This window comes from Cataglyphis hispanica, chromosome 10, assembly GCF_021464435.1.
Source record: "Cataglyphis hispanica isolate Lineage 1 chromosome 10, ULB_Chis1_1.0, whole genome shotgun sequence".
In the NCBI taxonomy this organism is placed as follows: domain Eukaryota; kingdom Metazoa; phylum Arthropoda; class Insecta; order Hymenoptera; family Formicidae; genus Cataglyphis; species Cataglyphis hispanica.
The window spans coordinates 4,495,981-4,523,073 of NC_065963.1; the positions used below are offsets into that span (position 1 = coordinate 4,495,981).

A 27,093-nucleotide genomic window follows, 5' to 3' on the forward strand; every position below is an offset into this window, starting at 1 on the left:
TATTAGTAGCATTAACAACATTGCGGCAATAAAAAACAGTCAATATAAAAAATTAATAAATTTATTTTAAAATTTCATCAAATAAAATTTTATTTATTTATATTTTTTTAATAATTTGTTGTGTATTAATTATATAAAAATAAAAATTTTAAAATTTTATTATAATAATTAATAAAAAAATTTTTAAATTTTATTATAATAATTTTTAAATATGTAAAAAATATAAGATATCTTGCAAAGATTAAAAGGTATTTTCAGTTGCTAAAGAAAATTTTTTTAAATATGACATTTTCTTTATTTTAATCTATCATTTATATTCTTGTACAATAAATAAAAAAAAAATCATGATAAATTAAACTGGGTTTATTTAATTGGCTAAAGCATACGAAAAAAACATAACGTTTCACATTTTGGTGCAGTATCTAAAGGTTGCCTGAGTGTTGTTATCGCCCCCAGATTTCGTAGAACGGCTATGAAAAACGATCAAGGGGCAGTAGCTACATTCAGTGAGCAAGCAGACATTGACGGAGAAATCGATAATCTGCACTCTGTTGTATCTATTTTACCGATTCACGACTTTGAATTCTCGATATTCGACATTTGCGATTTGTTCGTGTGTAACATAGTGTATCCGCGCAACTTTTAGAAAATGTTGAATTATATAAGGATAATATTCCGTAAGTAACGCTAGTTTATAAAAACTTATAAAAAACAATTTAGTTTTATTATAAATAAATAAATAAATATATATATATATATACTATATATATATATATATATATATATATTTAAATTTATGCAATCATTAAAAACGATTCAATAATATATTTGAATTGCATAAGTATTCGGCTTGTATATACGCTTTTGAATAATGTAAGATCTAAATATTTTTTTGAAGAAATATTAAATTGTTATTATTTCTATGTTTAAAATAAAGATGCCTAAAAAAGACATTAAATAAATTCAAAATCTTTTTTTTTTCAGGTATAATAGCTATGGAAATAAAGAATATTGCAGAGTTTTTAAAACAATGGAGCATAGACAAAATCTGGAGTGCGAGGAAAGAATTGGGAGAATCACACATAGCGAACTCGGCGGATCTGCAATCGGTCTTGTCGACACGATCAAAAAGTAATTTCACAATGGAATTAATACTTGTAAGAGGCACATGTGTGATCATAAATTGTACGAATTAATGTGCCACTTGCTGTGATGGCACATTAATTCGTACAATTTATTTAAAAGCATTATTGACATGCCCTTGTTCCATCAATTTAGGTATGTAACTTATCATTGTTATTTCTTACTCGAATTATTTACGATGACCAGAATACTTCTCAAGAAACATTCTCGTTGAAGAGTATTTGATTATTTTTTATTTTTCGCGATTACTAATCAAACATATGTATCTTCGCAAAAACAGGCTATATCTGTCACTGCATATAATCTTTCACATTATTTTGAAGTTATATTGCTAATAATTTTATATAGTAAGTAAAAGTCTTTTTAAAATATTCTCTAATTAAAATATTTTATATGTGATAAAGTATTTTATCGAAATAATTGTCTTAATTTAAGGATTTTTCTTTCTTAAAGTTGTGTGTGAAGTAATGAAAAAACTATTTTTCAAAAATTTAAACTTAAAAATAAATTTCTCATCATACATATTTGGAGTAATTAAATTGTTTTCATGAAACTAGAACTTATTATGATTTAACTCCCAACTATTGTTGATCAACTCATGATGTGTTTACGAACAGATAATAAGCATCGCATTTTAATCATCGTTTCTCTCGAGCTAAATAAAAAAATTTTACATAATTCTAAATAATGTGCACATTATCCATAATTACAATCTATTTGATACAAAATGACAGTTCTTTGTTCGTTCACAGAAAAAGCAAATTATATAATAGATAGAAAATTACACACGTATTGCATGATAATTGTAAGAACCTTCTCTGATGAAAATGAATATTTAGATTATATATACTAGATTATACAAAACAAAAATATAAAAATGAAAAATTGTGCACACGCAAAACAATGGAAAAGAACAGATTAGTTGAACATTATATAAAATTTTTTGTCAATTATTCATATTGGAAATTTTGCAAAACAAGATCTTTTTATGTTATGTGCGTCAAAAGTGCATTATTATTAGTGCATTATTAACAGTATTATTACGTACAATACAAAGTATATGCAAATTTTTGTGATACGCGAATTACGCGCGAACATTCATAACAAGTAGTTATAAATGTATTTTATTGCATTCACAGCAAAATTTAATACCTTAATAAACGGTCCAAATTATGTAATTGTTTAAAGTTGATAGGACGAATGTCCTATCACTATGAGATCAACTTAAATAGAACCAATAGCGTAAATTCTTAAATAAATTTTTCACTATTTAACGATTTCTCTAAATTTAATTTGATTGTTAATTGTTGATTCCTTTATATATATTTGTTTTTGGCTCGTTTTTACTCGCGATATTATGTAAAAGAAGAGATATAGAACATTAACAAACAAACTTATATTAGAACTTTATAAATTTCTACAATGAACTATATTTGTATGGAATGACGTATCATAGACAGGTAAATTATATATTCTAAAAAAATAGGTTCTCATAATCTTTACGTCACTTTCGATTTTAACATGAATATCGATCGTTCGGAGTACCGTTTTGTAAAAATCCCCGTTAATCATATCATGCCATGAGTATGATTCAGAGCAAATCCCGTTATAAGTATAAATTAATATAAAGATTCTCATCTATTTGATTTGCAAGAAAATCTTCTTTTTAATAAAATTTGATCAGAAATAAGATCAAAAATCTTTTGCTGATTTACAATCATTATACGCGATATAATTTAATTGCAGTAAATTTAAGCTCACGTATTATATATAAATAAAAAATATATTTCTTATATATTTAATAAAACTTATACATAGATTGTGAAAAAATATAGCAATTGCTGTTTTATTGAAAAATTCAGCTTCTTTATAATGAATCTATTATTAAATTTGTGATATATGCAATGAATTTAGAAATACTTGTACATTTTATCATGCATTATTGCAATGTAGCAATAAATGATACAAAAATACGATTTTTTATTTCAAAAAAATACATCTTAATATAATAATTATAAATTGCAATATATGAAAGTTTGTGTCATAGACTTCTATATATTACACCTAGATTGCTAACAGCAATATGACAAAAAAAAAAGGGAGAGATACATTTTATGTAATTTCAGAACTTTGGAAAAGTAGATTTAGTAGCATGTTTTAAGCAATAGGTTGATATACAGGTGCAGCATTAACATCCTTAAGCGATAAATAAACGTAATTAACATGATTGATTAATTACATTTACTCATTTTGTTCTCTTGAAAAAATAATGATATATAATATATATACACGATTAAAAACACCATCTTGTCATGATCATTATTCTAACACGATGATTAAGATAAGTAGACATTTATTCTTTACTTACATAGTAATCACGTTAAATTATCTGTTTTTTTTTTTTATTGAGTTCTAACAATGAAGAATAAGAAATAATGTTTTCATAGATTAATGCTTCTCTTATTAACTCTAAAATACTGGTTTTAATGCTCTCTCACTCTTTTTTTTAGATATTCTTTATTTAATTATGAATGCTATTAAAAAGATATAATTTTATATTGCTTCTGTGGTGCAGAAAGCAGGAAAAAGAAAGAGAGTGTCATTAAATTAATGACGTTAAAAGCAATATTCGTAACTCAAGACTAATTGTAAGACCAAAACAGTTAATTTTAATTGTGGAGTTGTTTTCCAAAATTAATATTTTTCTTCTCAAGTATTGACATCATCATCTTCTCAAATATAGACATCGATCACCTTTTTTCTCGGTTTACTTTTTTTGCCCATCAAAAGTAATATCATGCAGTCTCTAATTCCATGAAAACATTCGCATATAAGAATTCATTTATAAAAGCTGAGCAGTGTTAAAAAATAAAAAAAGATAAATATATAAGACAATCATTTTTTACACGATTAAAACTGTCGGAATGCTTATATTTTCGAAAAAAAATAGAAAATTGTAATACAGAAAAAGTAAGCCTCACATTACAAATTTTAATTACTTCGTAATTTTGATGTTTAAATCGGAAAAAAGAATTTGTAATATGCCTAAAACTTACATTTCCAAGATTCTTCACACATTTAACGGATATATTTGCGACGATCTCTCAAAGAAATTTCTACGATCTATGAAAACACATGCCGAAACTTTCGAATCGCAATTTATATGCTAAATCACAGATTTAGCATGATATTAGCTTATACAATCACATTTAAATTAGATATTTGAAAATCATCTCTCTCTCTTTTTCTCTCTCTTTTATGCTTTTATATCTGATAAAATTTAATATTGACACAATTATATTGTTACAAGAGTGTTGCAAAAACGATTATAGTGTGGTTTAAGGATAATTGTATATAAATTTTTCTAAAATTAAAAAATATTTTTTATAATAGTAACGTTTCAAAATTAAAAAAGGATATACGATAATTGCCAGTTGAATCGATAATAAATATAAAGAGCATTTAATTGTTATTTATGTAGAGAAAGCGATATTTTACTGAGATATCAGATCACTAAATTTTATAAAATAATTATCATTACAATTATATTCCTGTTTTTTAAATGACCAAGAATATATGTATATATATATATATATAAAATTTATTGTTGTTGATAATCTTTTGACGGCACAAACATACTTCTCCTTTTTTATTTTATATTGCACATGTAAACATAAATTAAAAAAGCAGAAATATGTTCAAACCGTCAAAAGATTATCAGCAACAATAAATTTTTTATTCACGCGACAAAATTAAATTGATTATAATACTATCAATGTATAATTCAGACCGAAAAGGATGTCGCAATGGTTGTAAAACTTCCGTAAGCTATCATCCAATCGCGTCATACCTGCGTGTCATAATTATTCATACGCAAGTGCGTCTTTTTGGTCAACGTCGCAATTGTCTATCAGACAATTTTTAATTTCGAATTTTGCATTGACTAAATAAACTAGAGATATTAAAATTCCATTGCAATACTATATGCAAAATGTTAAAATCCGTGGGTTTTACGGATATTTTATAAATGTGTTGGCGATGTTTAAGATAGTAGGAAGTTTGACTAGGGAATATATCTGCATAAAATTGTGTGTTACCTTGAACATTTTTGCTATGACATATATGTATAAAAACATTATAAATATTTTATCAACTTCTTGCTATTCTTAATGTTATCTTTGTCTCACTAAATCATCATATTATCAATTGATACAACAAACAATTCTTGTATTATATATTTTTCATGAAGTAATTATTGAATTTTTGGTTATAATTTTTTTTTAATTATCTGAATTAAATAAATTGCTTGAATCAAACAATCTAGGAAAAATACGTACTAACTAACTATTGCATGATCTACTCATTTATATCACATTGAGAAGGAAAGCTATTAAAATTATTTATGTTAACATCTGCATATATGTATAAAAAGAATAATTATTTAACAGTAAATATTTCATATATACTATATATGTATATACATATAGTTATAATTATTTCTTGTAAAAACAGTAAATAAGAAATATTTAACTTACATAAAAATTTAACTTTAATATTAATTTCTATCATTTATAATTTTTTTTTTTAATTGTCATTCTGTTTTAGCAGTGCCTTTGTTTCTTCTGTATTGTAAATTGATTCTTAGCAAGTGCCTGAATAATAAATACGCATAAAATAATTTAATATGCAATAATATGACGTAAGAACGAAATAGCATGATTTTGTAATGTCTACGCGTCCTCTTAAAATCCTTCTAACGTCATGAATGAGAATTAAATACATGCATGCCAACGTGAGCGATAAGAAACATGTGCCTGATCAGTTATATAATAGCGACAATTACCAATAGCGGCCAAGATTATTTGTACAACAATAAATAGGAAATATACAGATATCATAAAAAATTAGAAAATCACGTGTAACCGACATGTATTATTTTAAGTAATTTAATGAGTTTTTAACTGACCTTTCTTATCAATGATCAACTGGCCGCAAAAATGTTCTAGGAAATATGAGCAAATTGTTTTTTTTTTTTACTCATTAAACTGCAAATATGTGTAAACTAGACGCGATTTTTTTGTAAATCTTAATAATAACAAAATAACATAAAAAATAACGTTTTGCTGTTATGATAAATATTTTATTTGGAGCAAAGTTTGCATACTTGTTTTTCTTTATCGAGAGCGATTTTATTTCTCTTTTTTTGTTCTTATAATAGCCGATGATACGTCAATCGCAATAGCGTGAAGTCTGAGTTTATCAATATAAAATTTTGTAATAAGCTTGCGCCTAATTTAACAACGATAATACATGAAATAAATGCGCGAAATGAATAATTAACAGTACTTTTTGCGCTTAGCGTTTAATTCAAATAAAACATTTTATAACTATCATTCGAGTGCTGATTAGAATAACGGAAATTGATTTGTATTAACGTTGACACTTTTAACAACTTAAATAATGATAAATTAGCAAAATTTATTGGATAACTCATTTAAACATTTATGTCATATTTGTGCCAAATCAAGAAAATATTTTAAACATTAATAATCAAAAATAAAAGCAAAAAGCAAAATATACAAAACAAGTCTAATAAAAATTAGTTTAAAATTATGTAATAACTAAATTGCATCATTGTATATGCAATATATATATATATATATATATATATATATATATATATATATATATATGACCTATAAAATCAATTTAATTATATTATTCTGGCATATTATAAATGTCAAACAGCCATTAAAAGTAAAGTTAATGGAGCAGATAATTTTGTTATTATACGTTATTACAATGCGTGATTGTCAAATATATATGTTGTTGAAAAATTTATTCTTTTCTATGAAAAAAAAAAAAAATAAAATTGATCAAAATCACGCATATTATTTTAAATAACGCACATTTACTGGAAGACCTTTGGAGTGGTCAATGCACCATCTCGAATGCCAAGACGCGACTTTGTTTTTTATTTAAGCAGATCGGTTCCTTTCCACTCTGCGAGGTTTCTTCTCTCTGCGAAAGAATGGAAACAGCCAGAATGCTTCGAGCCGAATCAGCAGGATTTAATCCTGTTGATTCAAACCGATATTGAAATATAACAGGCGGATAAACTCATTATCATGATAATTCCGGATTCTATGCAATGGCTTCCTTCAAGCTTCGTTGATCGTAAATATTTTAAATTGGGATTAACGGAACCAAAAGTCAAAATTTCGGGCGTGTATTGTACAATGGACAGTGTTCACAGTCCGTAACAACGTGTGTTAAACAATTATCCGCCAGAAATAAATATTAATTAGTCATAGGTGTGATTTCTGGTAATAAAATGAAAATTAATTTAAAAAATGATTTTGCTGCGTTTGAAATACAAAGAGAAGCATGTAAAAGAATTAAAAGATATTATAATCTTACTACTATTTAAAAAATGTCAGTTTTCATTATCTATTTAAAGAATGTCAGATTTCGTTATCTGTTTAAACTCCGAATATGAATCCATTCAAATTTTGTAATTTTTAATTATTTATATAAAAGCTTTTATGCATATTATATAGAAAAATGATAGTTACTCTGTTTTTAGTTTAATTTCATTAATCATTAAAAGTAATGAGAATGATACTAACATATCCTGTATATATCATATAAAATTCTACAACGTTATTAAAAATTTACTACATTAATTTTATGGTTCGATCATCTTGTCATCAAATGTTGATATTTATTGATATGTACATACATGCGCAAGACAAATATAAACCGGGTTTTTTTCAAAACATTTTATTTAATCAAAATATTTTTAGCGCACACTCAATTTCATTTTTCTATATAGTTCTATATAGCTTTCACTAAAATCTAAGTATTTTTGCCATCAAAGTTGGCTATTTTTTTATTTGTGTGTCATAAAAAATAGTGTCCAAAGCTGATTGCGCACGAATTCTTTCGTGCGCAATTAGCTTGTTAGACAGATGAACGAAAAATGACTTGAGTGTACGATAAAAATATTTTGATTGAATAAGATGTTTTAGAAAAAGTCCAGTTTATATTTGACTTGTCCACATATAATATATATATTGACAGCTTGTTCTTTGTATCTTTCACTGCTTATAATCTTCGATCTTAATACAGTATGCACAGAATAATGCAGGTGTGGTAATTTACATAAAAAGGATGAAATAAAATACATCCATTCAAGGTACTGGAAAGTCAGCAGTAACGAAAACCGGAAATATTATATCGCGAAATAATTTATTTAAATCTCGCATAACCCTGGATATTGGATAAAGTCATTGACTACGTGAACCGGTAAGGTTCGTTGTACATAAATTTGCGACTTTCTTGTAGACGCCTACATTCGTAGCACAAAGTGGAGAATTATAAGAAGTCTAAATGTTATATCTCGTTCAATTCAATTCCGTAGAATGTATAAAACTTACAATATTTATATATATATGTATATATACCCAACGTTTAAATACTTGATACTTGATTAATCACCAGACTTCTTATTGTTAGATAATGATTAAACAAGATCCTACTTAATGCTAAAAAGGTCGATTTGTTATTCTGAAAAATGATAATTAGTTATGCAAATTTGACTTTGAAAATTAAATACAATGTATGAAAAAGAGAGAGAAAGAGAGAGAGAGAGAGAGAGAATCTTGGCATAAATCGAGTTATCTGGAATCTGGAAACTCCCAGCGCAAACGAGTCAGCGTAGACGAGTGTTACCGGTTTTCCGATGTGATCAACGCTACTAAATCGCGTAAAAATTATGACACATCATATTTAACATATGCGTTCAATGACGTCGCACAAGCTTACGAGAACAAGAGCTGAACGGCAAGGACGGTGGATGTTACACGCAGTTTGCGGTTGACTTAACTTATAGCCGGCGGCGAAACACGCGACGTTGGTTTTAAAGTTTTTCCAACCAATACGAGTATAATCAATTTAATCGATTGTATCTATTACAATTTTTATTTTTTATTTTTTAAGTTTTCTCGGAGCTAATTATCTCCCATAGTGATGCACTTACGCAGAAATGTAGGTTTAATATACGCCGTGATGCATAACGATTGCCATAAAAAATTATCGACCTTAACATAACATAGATGCCTTTGGAAATGAGCATACTAATCACCGATTGTAGAGTTTGCAAACATCTAAAACCTCCATCCTTAATATCACGAAACGTTGTCTTCGTCGGCAAAAAATGATATTGCGACATCGATAGATATAGAGCAGAAACGCATTAACTACAAAGTTGAATAGGTGGACATTCTGTTATGCACATAACGTAAGAAACATCTTACAAACCCGTTTTAATAGCTATTAGTTCTTGTCACTTATATCATAAAATCTCAATAAAGATGAACATAAAAAACTAGTAAAGGAGATAAAATTCAATTTGCCTCTTCCGACTTTATATATTTCTGCGTTTACTCTGTTAATAAAATATATAATTTACAAATTATATTTTATAAGTAATGTAAATACAATATAATTTGTATAATTATAAGACATAATAATTCAACTGTAAGTAATCGTACATGCTGTTGAACGAGTGCGCGTTATATTATTTATTTTATGGAACACAATGTATAAATCAAGTAAAAATATCTAAATCAAATCAAATACATTACACCTCACCTTAATTTACTTCTGTAACATCTTTGATCTAGGGAGTAATTACACTTGTACATACTCTCTCTCTCTCTCTCTCCCTCTCTCTTTCTAAACTATGACTTTTCGAGATTTTTTCTCAAAATGTCTCATAGACTTATTGTAATAGTTTGATGCTTCTTTATCTCTTCAACTAATATTCAACAAATAATATTCAATATAACTTCCTGTGCATACTACTTTCCGTTTATAAAAATAATACATTATATGCTTGAATATCTCAAATATCTTCTACATGATGCTCGACCCTTGCTCAGCACACAGAGCAAGGTCGATTCTGTCAGTCGTTTATTCTGAGAACCATTCGCCCCGTAATAAGCGATCGGAACTTCGCCCTGAAACCATTTATTAACTGCCGAAGGAACAACCTTGAAAGATTCGCCTTCCTCGAAGTCGACGAAGGTGGAAAATCCCCCGTGTGCCACGATAGACAGGTATCGAGGGATCTCTCGTTGAGCTCCCTCGCGGTGGGATGGCAACTTCGTAACTCGATTGGCCGGTCTTCCACGTGCTCACCGGCGCCCGTCACGACTATCGGCGACGAACATTGCGCGGTCCACTATGGTGGGAGCAATATGTTTTTTAAATCCTTACTGATCCTATCCGAGCTTCCGCCACTCTTGCATTGAGGTGTATGCTGCACGCACGGTGCGAGGTGACATAAAACAGGTGGTGAAGATAGACAGAAGTCAGACGATTTCCAAACAATTGGTGGAGTGCGATTCGGGCTTCTCGCGCTGATAAACTTTCGAGATGAATATTTTTTCATCGAAATAATCGCGATATTATCTTGAAAACGTATGATTATCGGCAATTAATGCGGCAATTAATTATTTTTCGGTGATTTATTGATGACCAAGGGAATCAAGAAGACAAGACATTTCGACATCCGCAAGGTCATCTCGCAAGAACTAACAAATATTCGGTCAATCAGAAACGCCGAGAAAAAAGTGAAAGGTTTCTATGCCAAAGTTTAAATCGGAAGTACGGGGGTGTTGAAATCCCATATAATTGGCGGGCGTTACTCGTCGGGAATTAGATAGCACTACGAATCGCGACGTGCTAGCCGATTAATTCTGTAAACCGTCATCGAGCTAGAAGCGGATACTTGCCTTCATTGTCAGCCGCGACACGCCGCGACTGCTGAATTGCCGATGATAAGTCGCCTACCCTCGTGATATCACTTATTCCGCAACAATACGAAAGATTGAATTTTGCCAAAAATGAAGGATCTCATGTTAATCTGGAATAGTTTATCGCGTTGTCGGGATTATTCAAACGATGCCAATTCCGACGAGCAAAATGAAAAGAGAAGATCGTCGCGAGTTTCGAACAACATTCGAAGAAAGTCCTCGGTAGTGGTGAATAGATTATATAATACTGCTCTACCAGTGTATTCTGATCGCAGAGGAAGATGGCCAAAACGTAAGTCACAGAAAGTTTTCGTTTCAGGGTCGAGTAACAGAGACTACTTTATTTCTTGATCAGAGACAAATCAAAATCACTTATTCGTAAATTCGAGGCTACTTATACCAAATGTGCATAAAGGAAAGATCTTCGATTAAATGACATCGGATTTAATGAGAGTGACCTTTACAACGTTGTAATTTCCATAAATACGAGACCTGTTTTTAATTGCAAAAGCGTTTTTTAATTTGTGAAAAAAATATTTTACAAAATTTATAATAATAGATAACTTATATGGTTTATCATTATTTATTTAGAAGCTGCTTTAATTTTACTTCAAATTATTTGTAATTAAAAATATTATAAAAATATAATTATTTTAAAATATATATTTATTTTTTTATAAATATCTAGAATAACATAATAAATTACAAAAAAATCATTTATTATCAAAATTCTCTCTTATATTGTACGCAAAATAGAATAAGTGGAACACACTTTGTAAAATCATAGGAGCAAAAGAAAGATAGTGCTTGAAGACAATTTAGTGATTTAAGAATAATAATTGTAAGTACATAATGATTTATTAGTAAGTATTTCAGCAGCATTAAAAAATGCTGATACACGCCATACGTTTCAGTCTATTTCTAATGTTCTAGAAAAATTAGCACGCAATTTTTCTGAGCCATTGAATCTGAAAATGTGTCTCTGATAAACCTTTTCTTTAACTATTATGATTGTATATGGTTGGATATTAATGGTCTAAAGCTGGAGTTAATATTTATAACGATGAACACATTTAGCACAATGGTATTTCCTCCTCCTCCCCCCAAAAAAAATCAAATCATATTCCACTACACTATATTTAATTGGTTGTTATTTCATAATTTTGGACTTTTCCACAAATGCATATTCCATCGCAAATTTATCTAAAATAATGGGACATAATAATGGCTAAAAAATATTTAAAAGAAATACAAAATGCTGCAAAGATAATAAATTGCCACAAAAAAAAAATCAGTTTGCCATTATTTTGGTGATAATGTGGAAGATTCCAAAAAATGGAATAAGCAGATTTTTTTTTATGCAAATGTAAATCTTTCGGGCGCATATCGCGAAAAGCGATACATGTGATCGCTCGTTCTCGAAAGAACGCTGTATTTCCAATGTAAAAAAAAAAGACATAAAAGAGTTGATCGCGCAGCTTGAGATGTGCATAAAATTAACGGCGAGCAAACCGGTTCTAAGCATGTGATATAGTTCACGAAAACAAACAACGCTGGATCAAAAGCAGCTCAAATGCAATTCATTTCGATTAAGTTGCTGCGCTTAGCCAAGCGCAAAATGACTTTCGCCAGATTGCAACATTGAAAATCTTCCATGAAAAATTTTCAGATACCCATACATGCCCGCGCAATCGGTTAAATTACAAGCAAGCACCCATACTATCGATTAAGTGTGCAGTATATGTAATTTGAATACTGTGGATATAATAACTCTATTTCGAAAACAGAATAGAATATAATTAGATAGATAATTGAATGTTTTCATATTTCATATATATCGAGAGAAAGAAAGAAACACATTTTACGCGCAATATATTTCTCATATAACAAAATTTATAATAACTTTGATAGAATATATATTCAAATTTTAATTTACTAGTAAATATTAAAGAAAGTAATTGCAAGTACGAATATAAAGAATTTTTTGAAAATAAGATTATACGAAAGAAACGAGATTCGGATTTAACATAATAGCTATATTCGTGCGAAATGACGGAATGTTATTTTAAAAAATTATTTGACAAAGAAAGAAAAGCATATGAAAAGCAAGTTTTATGAACAGCAAGCCATGAACATGATCGATATTGCTCACCTTCTTATAACAACTTTGGTGTATTGACTCGCTGATTGATCTTGATCGCATTTGCTATTCACATCGTATAGGAATCTTTGAGAAACAGGTTTATTGCGCGACGATGTATTGATACTCGATTCGTTCGTGCGATAGAATGCAACGACATACCCATAACTGTCTAACAAGATCTATCGAGAAATTATGATTATTTCGATAATTACCGCGCGATTCTACGCTGTTTATAATCCTTAAAAATCGCTAGTAACAATTTTATCCGATGTTTATTACGCTGTAATATTATGCATTCTTGTATGCAACTTATATAAAATCTGTTATTTTATGCACTTTTTTTTATTTCGTAAATTTGCTAGTAGCTTCAGAGATTTGATTGTCAATAAATTTGTAATTACACACGTAAAAAAAAAAAACTAAAATATTTTTTACCAAATTACCATACATGTTTGATATAACTAATATAAAACAAATCAAAATATTTCTACTATAGAATTATACATGAAAAATTATGTATAAAAAAGAAAAGTTTTTCGAATCACGAAGTATCTGAAAGAATCAGAAAGAATAAATTTTTTTTACGATGATCAATCTTACCCTCTTTTATATTTCAATGCCGATGTAATCTCAAAAATAGCATTGATATCATCGAGCGAAACGTGCTGAAATGCTTGATTTATGCGTAAACAATCGTTGCTATACAGTTCAATTTAACAATAAGATATCGATGTGCTTTTTGGCACGTTTTTATTCTGCTTACACAATATTGTTCATTTTACAAAACTATTTTTACAAAACTGTTTTAAAACAATTAACAAATGTACTTATCAATTATATTTATTGCAACAAAGAGATGTGAACGGTCCGTTGTTTATAAATTCTAACTTGATGAGCTATTTGATCGCAAGTCACGTTCCGCGTTTGGTCGTCTGGAACACACGCATCGTCAAGAGTCTCAAACTTCTATAAACAATTAAAAAAAAAAAATCGGCAAAGCCGTCAAAATTATATGATCATATCATAGATATATATACTTTTGAAATAAACAAATAAATATATTTTCAGAAAGAGTTTTACTTTTTTAATTGCAACAATGGAAATATGTTGAAAATGAATAATTGTTTTGTATTACTTTCTTTTGCTTTTTAAAATGTAAAATATTTGTAAAATATTTTGAACATAATGACGCGCTACGATTATAACAACTTTATCAGATAATTATATAATGTAATCTATATAAGATAATAACAGATCATAAAATAATATTTAATAATATTTGTTTAACATTTTAAGACGTGCAAAATTTGTTAAAATATTAAATTGCATATTTCGCGCTTTGATGTTTAATTACATTTGCATATTTCAACATAAAAAAGTAAAACAATCCGGCGGTTTTTTTCATGACTGTTTAGAGAACTATTTAGAGTTCCAGTTTTGTCAAACCTGTTTTAATATTACCTCAAGGCGGACTATTTTGGACTATAAAACCGTTAATTATGGTCATAATTTAAGACAGATAGTAACATTTATACCTATATAAATTCGTGCTTTGAAATTCCCCTGACTCTAAATTCTCAAAGATTCCTTATCATCGCATTTGTGCATGTTAAGTTATTGGTTAAATGGTTACGCTTTACAAGAAAAAGCAAAGATGTTTATCTAAATAACAAATTTAAAACTTTAAAATTTTAAAAAAACACATCTTTGATATACAAAATATAAAGATTTATAAAATTATTCTCGTCTTATTAAATTATTATTATACTTTTTACACTCTATGATTTATATGAGTTTTATTGTGTTAAATATTTAATGTAGAAAATTTGTAAATGCATGCATTTTATCATACCGCTTAGTTGATGAAATTTTTTAAACATGTAATCTTATCGCAAATTGTAAATACTAACGCCAATTGCAAACATTAGTTCATTAATTCATTTGTGAGAAATACTTAATAGCCATTATCACAATATAATTACAAAGGCAGCGCAAACTAACGACAGGAAGATATAATACCAGAAAGATAAAAATACTTGGCTAATCAGTGAATTAATCATTATTTATAGCTTCGAACTTCCTTACGGCATGACCCGCCTGAAAGGAAAACCAATTAAATTAACAAACACGTGAATATTTTATTACATGCATACTCATGTATAAAAGTAAAACCGGTCAAAAACGTGTGTTGCTTACGCATGACATACACTCTTTTTTATTCTCGTTTCATTGAATAAAAGTCGCCGACCGACTTAAAATCTGCGGCTATATGTAACAGTGTCAGTTAAACTGCATCGTAAGCGATACGTAATTTAACGACAGACGGACAATGAAGAGAAAGAAAAAAAGAAAATTTATTGAGATAGGTAATGGTAGATGTGCCGGAATTTGCGTGAGCGATCTTACGATCCGACTAAGCATCATCGCCGGCACCATGGAATTCAAGTTGTCAAAGTACCATAAAATACTTCCGTGCGAGATAAATTTATTTCGCATTGGCGATTCATGTTTACTATCGTCCGAATAAGACGTGAATGTTAAGCGGCTTTATGCAAATAAATATACTGTACGATGTGCGCATTTTAGCAAACGTATGTTTCGTTTAGTAAACGTTGTTTCGAAACTTGATAGCACAGATGCTAGGAGCGATCGCAAAAATTTGGTATGCAAAGAGGAAAAAGTACAACACAATTTTTTATTAAGCTGAAAACTATCTTTCATTCTTCAAAATATATGTGTTTACGCGTGACAGTAATTAAATTTACAACCTGTAAACATATAAATAATTACTTAGGGTCCTTGAATTTTAAATTGCAAATTACATCTCACAAAGAAACCAATATATTTCCGCTTAAGATATTTTCATGAATTCTCGATGAACGTGCGATAAATGTTATATTTTGGTTAGCCTGTTGAACTTTGCAAGCTATATCTCAACAGCGTGCTGACGTTTTGCATTTTGTTAAAAATAAGATGCCGTAAAATAAGAACAACATTTATGCATTAAATATTCAAGGCACAGATAAGCGATTTGCAAAAATAAGTTCGCCGAATTAAAACGTCCCATATATACGCAGTGTGTATCCTCCTGTTGCAATTCAAATCATGTGCACGTTGTTCGTAACAGGTAGCTGCTGATCATTATTAACTACGCGCAAAGAATATAATAATACTCGTATCTGCGGAAGTTTCTTGGTCTATACGATCTGCTTTAACGGAACACCGCGTCATGAATGGAACGGACAGTTAACTGTCAAGTATTGCGATGTATCTCCTATGACTTAGTGTGCTTTCTCATCCTGTACAAAACATAATTTTATCATTGACCTAAAACACATAGGCATCTCTATCTAGTCAATAGCTCACGCGCCCGCGCACACTTATCTTCCTAATTATCATTTTTATAGGTTTACATATACATACAAAGCGTCCGCGTATCTACTAAATGATACATCGTCCTGAAAACACAAATAGAAATTCTCTATAAATACTGGTATAAAATTAATTTCTTTTCAAGAAAATGTCACATTTTATAATAACTATACATATGTTTGATCTTTCCTCTTATCTCTTATATAAATTTTTAATTTTTTACATATAATAATTTTTAAATTAAAGTCTCTCGCTTAAAATATACATTAAATTGTTTGTTACAAAGCAAGAAGACAAAATCGATCAACAGAAATTTCCAGAATGTTTTTGCGTCTACGAGAATTCTTCACTCATAAGATTGTATTCATTAAATATCTTGCAAATCAGTTTAATGATTAGCCCGTTTCATTTTAAAGTTTTTATGATTCGCTTCAACATGCATCTCTCGAAAACACACAAAAATGGATCATTACATCAGATAATATAATAATTTAATTGCTTCGGCTTTAATTTATAATATATATTAATTAATTTAAAAAATATATTTTTAAAAATAATTAAACAAATAAATAAATATTTTTTATTCTATGATATTTTGAAATTATAATCTTGAAGATTTATTTGTGCTTGCATCAGAAAAATTAAAAATCCTGCAAATGATTCTTTTAATTTCAGATTTTTTATTTAAGAACGTAATATTTTAGAATAAAATATTTTTTATATATATTGTATCGAAAATTCATAATTATATCAGATCGAACCCTGCATTGTATAAATGCCAAGAGTAGGACAATTTTTTTACGAAAATAAAATAAAATATATTATTCCGGGAAAAAGCATCAAAAAAGTACGTCTATATATGTATATAGGAAATGTATACGGAAATATGTGCATTTGTATCGTGCTATTTGTAATTGTCAAAATTGGCATTTCAGGAATGATAGAGTAGAACTTAAAACGATCGCTATCAATTGCGCGAACGGCACTTTCATGCGATAAAATCACTCGTGGATTTATTGGTGTGATATAATGACTCGCGCTGAAATAAAGAATGTCGACAAAAAATGCGAAATCGTACACGAAACGCACTCGATGGCAGGGATTGTCAGCTGATGAAGGAACGCGGAATAAGCGGAATACGGCCGGACCAGTTCGTGAACGTCAAATGGCGTTTTGCCACAAACCACCGCATAGATAAAATCAACCGCAGTAAAATTTGACGACTACTAACTTTGTGGAATTATCAAATTGATTTTCATCGAGAGTCGTAGAACACGAGGCAACGGCGAGCTAAATTGCACGGGAGAGAAACTCACATCGTTTTTTTTTTTTAATTACGTTTAGCTACAGTAAAAAACTTGGAAGAAACAAATTATTGGCGAATTTGCCGCGCTAAATGTCATTAGAAAGAAAGAAAAATTAGAATTGATTGAATCACTGCTTGATCAATATACTTTTCTTTTTAATTAATCGCACGATCATGGTATTAATTAATTAATTAATTAATTTATAGTTGTTTTGAGAAATTGATGTTATAACGTTTATCATTTTTTTTATTTTATGTATTTTTATTAAATGCTTTACCTTGATATATTTGACATTAAAATTTATAAGTTATAATGTTATATCAAAACAAAAAATTGATAAAATTTTGTTGTGTTGATTCGAGCATAAGTTATCTAATATATACTGATACATATTATTGTTTGTGTGTGTCATTTCTATGTTAAGTGTAAAACAATGTAGAATATAGGAACACAGTACAGCTATGCGCTTTCTATTTGATCATGCATTTGCAGTCTCGTCTCGATTACCGCCGGAAAATTATTACAACATAACTGCATAGCTTACTAACAATCTCGCAATAGGCGAGAGCAAAATGTTCTTTCTATGATCTCGATAACTACAATAACATTATATATGCCCAAACATGCGATACATCGCCTTAATTACGATTCGTAATTAAATTTTGCATTCTAATTGCGATTTTTAATCACAATATAAACAGATTCTATAGACTTTTATATTACTTTTTTTCGACAATTTGTCTTATTTAATTTTCTATATTTAAAATTATCAAAGAATATATATTTAATTTGAAAAAAATTAAAATTAAAATTAAACTTATATAAATTAAATAGAGTTTAATTTAAATAGAATTTAAATAGAATTATTTCATGATGTTAAATAATTTTTACATCATTCAAGATCGAGAAATTCCTGTAAAAATGTATAGTACATATTAATTTCTTATCAAAGAAAAAAAAAGTTCCCTAATGTACACACAAAAATTATATGTTGTATATTTCTTATGTTATTCTCAAGTTACATTTATTTCAGTTCATATTCTTATAAATAATCGGCATTTTTTTAATTTTATAATATTTTAACGCCTTAAATCAAATAAAATAAAAAGATCACCAAGAGATAAACTACAAATTGTATAACAAAGATTTAAAATACCTATCAAATATGTAGCGTGCATCAATTCGAACTTACATAGCTGCTTTGAAAATATAAACGGATTTCTTATTGTACGGTCTATGCAATCGTGTCTATTCAAATGAGCGATGCTGTTCTAAACTGGTTTGTGATAGACACACACGCATATAAATGCAATGAGATAATGTTCGACCCTTCAAGATATCGAACGGCGCTTCCGATTAGTGTTCTTCTTGTACACAAAGCAGTGATCAAATGTTTATTATTCTTCCGTACACATCGGCATGCCTCACACAATGATTTATAGGAAGATGATTTAATGATTATGATAGCGCGAGAACTGTAAATTTCAATTTTTTGCTTAACTCGTTCTTCAATATATTATCTCCATTCTGGTCAAATTAAAGCAGCTTGTTTGCATTGTTTTTTTTTTTGTATGTCTCTCTCTCTCTCTCTCTCATACGCTCTCGAGTAAATTTTTATCTTTATTTTTTTATCTTCATATAAGTTATCTTCATAAATCACACATGTATTAATGAAATATGAAGATATTACTTGTTACATATTACATTGTTATGAACGCATAATTTATCAGCTACAAAGCTTTTAATATGGAAATTTAATTACTTATTTCGATTATTCATATCTTGGCTATTTAGCCGAGATGTATGAAATTAGAATAATGATATGATCAAAAATTGTATCAAAAATAAAAAGCGCTTTAACATAATTATCGTCGATAATAGTCGATCTTTTATTTTTCTTACAAATATATGTATATCAATTTATATATCAATTTTTTTTAATGATAGAAAACAAAATCTTTTTCAAACTTAAAATTTTGAAAGTGCAATAACAAATAAATAAGTGAGTAAGTGCTACAATATAAGCTTCAAAAAAAACAAAATATAAAAGAAAGTTGTGCATATAATATATAATTATAAAAATGTATTACTTTCCAAATAATGTTTAAAGTCGTGGACATTATATAAAGAAAGTTGGATCTATCTAGAAAATTAATATAAACAAACTATTATACATACAGTAAATTTGATGATAATAACGGTATATTAAAAGAACAAATTATTTAAATAAAAGATAAGATTTACAAATTTGTCTCTTTTCCGAAGAAATCGGAAGCGTAATACAAAGTTCCTTCGCTTTTAATCTTAAAAGGATCCAAGGTTCTTCCGCACTATTATTTTCCTGGACCAGATAAAATATACGATAACATAATAATGCGCAGATATTCCATGTACTTGGAGCAACTGCGTAATAAATCTCATTTTTTTTCAAGGATCTGCGTGGTACGTCTATCTTGATATATAATATAACAACATATATCTGCACGCAATATACATCTCAGCAAACATTTGAATAGAATTAATAAGAATTAATTATCGAAACATATTTATTTATATTTAATGATTTTATCATTTTTGTAAAGTACTTTAAAAATTATATAACTGGCAAAAAATATATTTTTACAGAGGCAAATTAATCATAAACCAATTAAAAATTAATGTAGACTAACTACAGAAATAACTACAAGATATTATGAATTTTATATTTTATTCAAGAAAAATCAAAACATATAGAATTTGTGATTTTATTTTAATTATAATTCTAATCATTGACTATTAGATGCAATGAAATGATTAAATGAATTAAATGATGAGTATCAATTTGTTTTTTTATGCTGAATCCAATGCTAGCTAATGATCAGCAAAAAATGAATCTTTCTTTCGCGTTTGCTTGATTCATCAGATAAACGATCGAGTATCGTTTCTCATCTTTGCGGCAAAAAATTACGGAATGGACCGCGTAATACATAAGATCAAGAAATCACCACTTCGCTCAACCGATTGCCGTATATTGTAATTTCAATATCGCAATAAGGCTCGTTGCAAAAGTAATGTTGCACTTTAATGATCAAAGTAAGAACAGAGTTTTTCTCAGCTCTTAAATATAAATTACAAAATCTCGAGTTGCTGCAACCCTTTATCCTTGATCAAAATTACTGATTGTGAGACTAACACTGAGTTCAAGACTCGTAGATTTATAGATGCAATGAAATAAAAAAGTATAACAAATGGAATAGTTGGTATCTCTTGTATTTCGTTGAATAATTATGAAAGCAGTGAATTATATTCCACATTTGTTCCATTACTTTAGTGATATTATCTTATTGTTTACTATTTTACTTTTTGACAAGAGAAAGTTGATTATATTAATAGAAATTTGATGCTAAATTATTATTTTTCTATAATAACTGAATAAATGAATAAATGAATCAATGAATATATTAAAATAAATGATACATAGATCTAAAAAAATTCAAATTACATATTATTAACATTAATTAAATATTAAATATTAATATAAATATTGATTTATAAATAGATAAACTATTTTCTCAAAATTGTTACATAAAGCTAGAGAAGTTTTATCACGTAATAAATTGGAAGACTAACAATAATTGGAGTATAAGCGGAAAAATATTTTGAAAAACAAAATCACAGAATCTCAATTATGCGCATTTATTTAACGTGTTTTTCTTTTTGTCCATAGATACCTTCATGCTGATAATTCTGAGCTTGCTCGGCATCGCAACCGGTTGCTCCATACTACTATTCCACCCCTACGAGGTGCTCTTCAATTGGAAAATAACATTCAGCGAGGGAGGCGAGATCTTTGAGAAATGGCGTAAACCCGATGTCGAGATCTATTTGAAAGTTTATCTATTTAACGTGACAAATCGCGACGAATACCTAGATGGTCGGGAAAGCAAGCTACGATTCCAACAAGTTGGTCCTTACGTGTACAAGTGAGTAATATAATATATAATATGATTAATTCTGCATTTCTCAGAAACAGATATATGAGAAAATCATTTTTCTATGAATTTTAAATTAAGAATTATGAGAGAATGTGAATTCATATGACTTTAGATGACTTATTGAATTTTTGAAGAAATGCGTTTTATCGTTATAGTATTTCACAAAACTTCGTTAAGGAAGTTAAAGAGTGTATAAAAAGGAAGTTATATCAAATTATCACTAAGTGCTCTGAGAAACCCGAGTGGCAAAAGTGATGAAATTATATTCCTGTTTAATAAAAGAGAAAAAAGAGAAGTGAAAAAACGTGAAAACCGGAGATCGGACCTCGGCCATTAATGATATTCAAGAGCGCGAGAAAGAAGTGGATATAAGCTCGTAAATAATAATTATTAAGTGGACGCAAAATCTAGTTTACATACTGTCTCACGTAGACTTAACCTTCTGTCATTGCGTTCTTACTTTTCATTTTTGGCATTCAACCGAAGCAAATTTGCATGGTGTCGCAAGTTGCGTTCACGCGACCGAATATTTAAGGTTGTTCTTGAAATACTTCAAGTTCATTATTAAAAAGTTCAACAATTTCTGAATTAAATTTTATTTAATTAAATAAATATTTATTTCAATAAATAAATATTTATGGAAAATTAACGAAAAAGAAAAAAGAAGACAGAGAAAATAGAATAATGTTGACAGAGAAAAACAATGACAAAAAAAAAAATTAAAAATCTATCTTTTTAAATATTTGAGTTAATTGAAAATAAATACTTGATGATAATAAAAATTAAAGTCACACTCTCTACTTATATAGCTGGGTTAAAAATAATTAATTATATATAAAGTTCTGCAACACATTATTTTCTAATAATATATTCTTATTCTGATAATATATTCAGTCCAATAGATTTGTTAAGAAATATATTTTCAAAAATCACGTGCGACACACACATAAAAACATATTCTAAACATAAATGTAATAATGATGTGAATATAATGATGAATGCTAGAGATTCGAATTCATGAGACGCTCGTCTCAGCGATGCACATGATTTCGACTTGATGCTATAGAGTCAAGAAAAATAAACTGGCTTTTCTAAGCATTAGCGTCAAGCCGTGCTATTGACCGTATAACGAATCAATTTCGCTGTGCCAAATTAACATAAGAAAGAAACTGCATCGTGCCTTAAGAAAATACAAATAAAAAGAAATTAAGATGGATTCAATATAAAATAAAATATTAGTTATTTAATTAATCTAAATTTTTATTTTTAATTAATTAATTAATCATCTTAATATTATTTCACATTTTGTTTTAGAGAACTGTTCGAGCATGCAGATATAGTTTTCAATGATAATGGTACGTTATCGACAAGACCAGTGCATCCACTAAATTTCATCCCGGAAATGAGCAACGGTACGGAAGAGGATCTCGTAATAATGCCGAATATTGCGTTGTTCGTAAGTAACACAGAATATCATTCTTATAAATCATAAATGATATGACGAAATCTTTACAAATTCTTTTTACCAAACGCGGAATACGATTAATGTGCAGCGCACGTTTTTTCTGATAAACGGACACGTTTGTGCAAAAGCAGCTGCTTGCTAATGTAAAAGAATGTGCTGATTTTAATTAAAAAATTCGAAAAGAATAAAACGATAAGAGCCTTAAAAAGAGAAATCAGTGTAATGGCTAAAAAAGGCTATTTTTAAAGATCTTTTCAATAAATAATTGTTTTTGTTTATTTAAATCACTTTATTAAAGTACATAATCAAATTTATAAAGTACATAATCTAAATTAACTTGCAAAATTTTCATTAAAAAATATTAATTCACAGCTACAATAATAGCCTATTATAGTATAAGCTTCCTTAAAAAACCGATAACAGGACTTTGAAATAAACAAAAAAAACAAATATTTTTATATTTATATTTTTATATTTATATATATTTTTTTTTTAATATAAGACAATAGGTTCAGTCACACGTACGGATTTTTAAAAAATAATAATAATTTGTTACAAAATAGTATTTTTGAAAACAATAATCCAAAATCGGTGAGAAATTTGAGATCTCTGTTTTTTAACACTACAAAAAACAAATAATTTAATCAAAGATTCCGTACGTGCAAATGAAATTATTGTCTCATATTTCAAAAAAATACTTTTTTTTTTCAGAGCTTCCGTTATTCCATAATATAAATTATATTAATATTTTTTAATAAAAATTTCACAAAAAGTAGTTTAAATTATGTACTTTGTGATGTTAATAAGATAATTAAAAAAAAAATTATTATTTACCCCAAAAAATACTTAAAAATAATCTTTTTTTATCCGTTATACTGATTTCTTTCCTTAAAGACATTCTAATCAGTAATTATATCACAATTCTGTTGTCTTTTTCTTGACGCAATTAATCAACATAATATCATATAAGTAATACCACATATGCTTACATGTACGCGTAAATAAAAACAACGTAAATAAGGAAAGACTCAAATTTCTTGCAAGAGTTAATATCACATATTCATATTAATATAAATATCATATATTCCCCTCATTCTAATATAAATAAGTTCTTTCATAGAACTATGAAATAAACATTATGGAAAATCTCTAGACTTTGTTGATGTGAAGTATAAGGATGTAAAAACTAAGTATACTATTTATCCTATTTCGTAAATTATAATATCTATTAATCGCAAAGCATAATGCTACTGTATAAATCAAAGATAACAATTTGAAACAAATTTTGTACATACTAATCTTATGATTTGCAAAATCACTTCTCGATTATCGAGGATTAAATATAATTAGCGAAACAAGCTATTTTCTATATATTATTCATGACAGGTTCGCTGATTCAATACGTAAAATCATCAATAGTTTATCGAACATAATTTTCAAATGATAATTCACCGTACTTATATAACGCGCAAAACAAGATATAATGATCACACAATAATATGTATCAGAGATATAAACCTTGATCACACAGATGACGAATCATAATTATCAATCATAATTTCTATAATATGGAAAAATTTAAATGTCTGTTATATATGAGTATTAATTAATGATATTATCCACAATTTGCGTGTAAAAATTACGCAATTAAATTTCCAGCAAATAATAAATACAGATCTAGAAAATGCAAAAAATGCTCATAATTCCGTATTTGTATTTACATTTGTATCTTTATAATTTCAGATATAATTAAAAGTAATATTCTACATTTTAAAATCAAGTAAATAATTAGTATTTAGTATCCAAACTATTATAACATTCTGTTTTATTTAGATTATTCTGAAATATTAAGAGATAAAAATATCAAGAGATAAAAATTTTAATATTATTAAATAGTGTGACTTATCTATGCCATAATCAATAATCAATAATAGCAATAACAAAAAAATATTACATTTATTACATAATCTAAACGTGTGCAAAGTATGATAAGACAAAAATTAGCGGACAATAAAAAAAAATATATATCAGAAAACATTTGATAAAAAAGCATATTGAATGCAACAAACGAGAACTTATTAGACTTATTGCGTCAACTATCTAGCACCTATCTAATTCTAAGTTAGTGCTGATGCAACCGGTGTGTTCATCGAAAGCTTAGACTTCTCACCGACATTTCTATGATATTTCATTTATTTGATACGATCTAGCACATCGTAAATTTCAACAACAAAGCATTAATTTTGCAATCGATTTCGCAAATCTTTCTTGAGGACTCTATTCTTGAAGAGATTCTTTATTATACGCAAATTCGTCAACGACACATTCCATTCTTATGCAATGTGTTTTCTTGGATATATACGAATGCTTTTGTAATAGTTAATTTATCAGTTAGGAAATCTCGTACAATGTCAAAACAAACGCCCACTCTTAAAATACTTTATTGTACTACTCAATGGGTATCATGCTTGTTTCAGAGATATATTCTTACACCCTATTCTTTATATAATACTCCATTGCAAATGATGATTAAATATTGCACATGACGCATCCTTTAATGCAATGCAGGTTTTTCTACAAGATATTAAGCTATCCGAGATCTAATGGAAGTATTCACGATTACAAGAAACTTCTATTTGCAATGCATAAATTCTTGAGAAACGTGTCGCATTTGCTTTATGAGGTCAAGAAGCTGCGGAAAGTCAGGAAATGATACGCATCTAAAAGCTGCATAAAAAAAAGGCGATGACAGTTAACATCCTTTTTTTTTCGCGTTACGAGGATATTTGTATGGAACCTCTTTTAATTTCGATTTTAATTCAAAATCTTATTTTTTTTCATTGCCCTAAAAATATATTATTATCTCCAATTTTATTTCCAAGTATTACACTCTAGCTTCGTCTATATTAATTTTTATATAAATTTCCGATTTAATCACGTTCTAAATACAAAAACAATAAACTCACACTCAAAGAAAAAGATATATAATATTATTAAAGGAATTTTTGCATCCTGTATGTGCATAACGATAAGAATACACTCATTGTTCTTATTAGTGACATTATTAAGATTAATCGCATAACGCGTTCCACATTCTATTAGACGAACAAACGATACGGCGAATATAACGTACATCCGTATAGGATATTTATGTGTACAAATCATGCAAGATAAATGCGGATCAATATAACAATTCCGTGTAAAAATATATTCTCAATAATTTTCTCCTCAATATTTTAACCAGCTGTCATATAAAAAATAAATATAATCATTAATATCTTGAATTACAATTAATTACAATTACTTATGTCAAAATGTAATATAATATACCTCTTCGATTTTGTTCGCATATGCAAATGAGCTTGAAAGTATTAATCTTTCTCACTAATGTAATCACAATTTTCCGTTGCAAGAGATAAAAAAATGCGCGATCCGACAAGTTATGCCTTCAAGTCGTATTTATTCATTATAATAGACTGTGTTACAAAAAAATAATAGCGGTTACCGCGCAATTATGTAAATTTATGTAAGACAATAAAATTCCTTTCATATAATAGCAATAGTAAACGATATCTTATTTTTAGTTTCAAGTAAAGATGAATTATATTCATTAAAAAATTCTGCATTATATTTATTTATATAAATAGATATGAGAATAATCTATTTTTTTTTACATGTATCTTTCTGATAAACATTAATTAATTTTTTTATCTAAAGAAATATTTTATACAAAAAAAAGTAAAATAGGTTAAACAAATAAAGTATACATCGCGTATTCTTATAGCGTACAAGTTAAATACAAATATATAAATGTTAAATTTGTTGCTGTTAAATTTCAGTTTTATAAAAATCTAATGCGAACTATTTG

The 27,093-nt window shown here is 28.0% G+C and overlaps 1 protein-coding gene across 2 annotated transcripts in view; it reads left to right on the forward strand.

Annotated features, from left to right (window-relative positions):
- Nucleotides 1–489: 489 nt before the first annotated feature.
- The window catches only part of LOC126852541 (scavenger receptor class B member 1-like), a 34,947-nt gene continuing 8,343 nt past the window's right edge, over nucleotides 490–27,093 (forward strand). The window contains exons 1-4 of one of the 2 annotated variants that reach the window (XM_050597448.1): nucleotides 490–677; nucleotides 985–1,131; nucleotides 21,493–21,748; nucleotides 23,075–23,216. In XM_050597448.1, the coding sequence (XP_050453405.1) occupies nucleotides 650–677; nucleotides 985–1,131; nucleotides 21,493–21,748; nucleotides 23,075–23,216 (573 nt within the window). In that variant the 5' untranslated portion in view covers nucleotides 490–649. Of the gene's footprint in view, nucleotides 678–984; nucleotides 1,132–10,124; nucleotides 11,257–21,492; nucleotides 21,749–23,074; nucleotides 23,217–27,093 lie in introns of those variants that run through there. The other variant, XM_050597447.1, reaches the window with a different exon arrangement.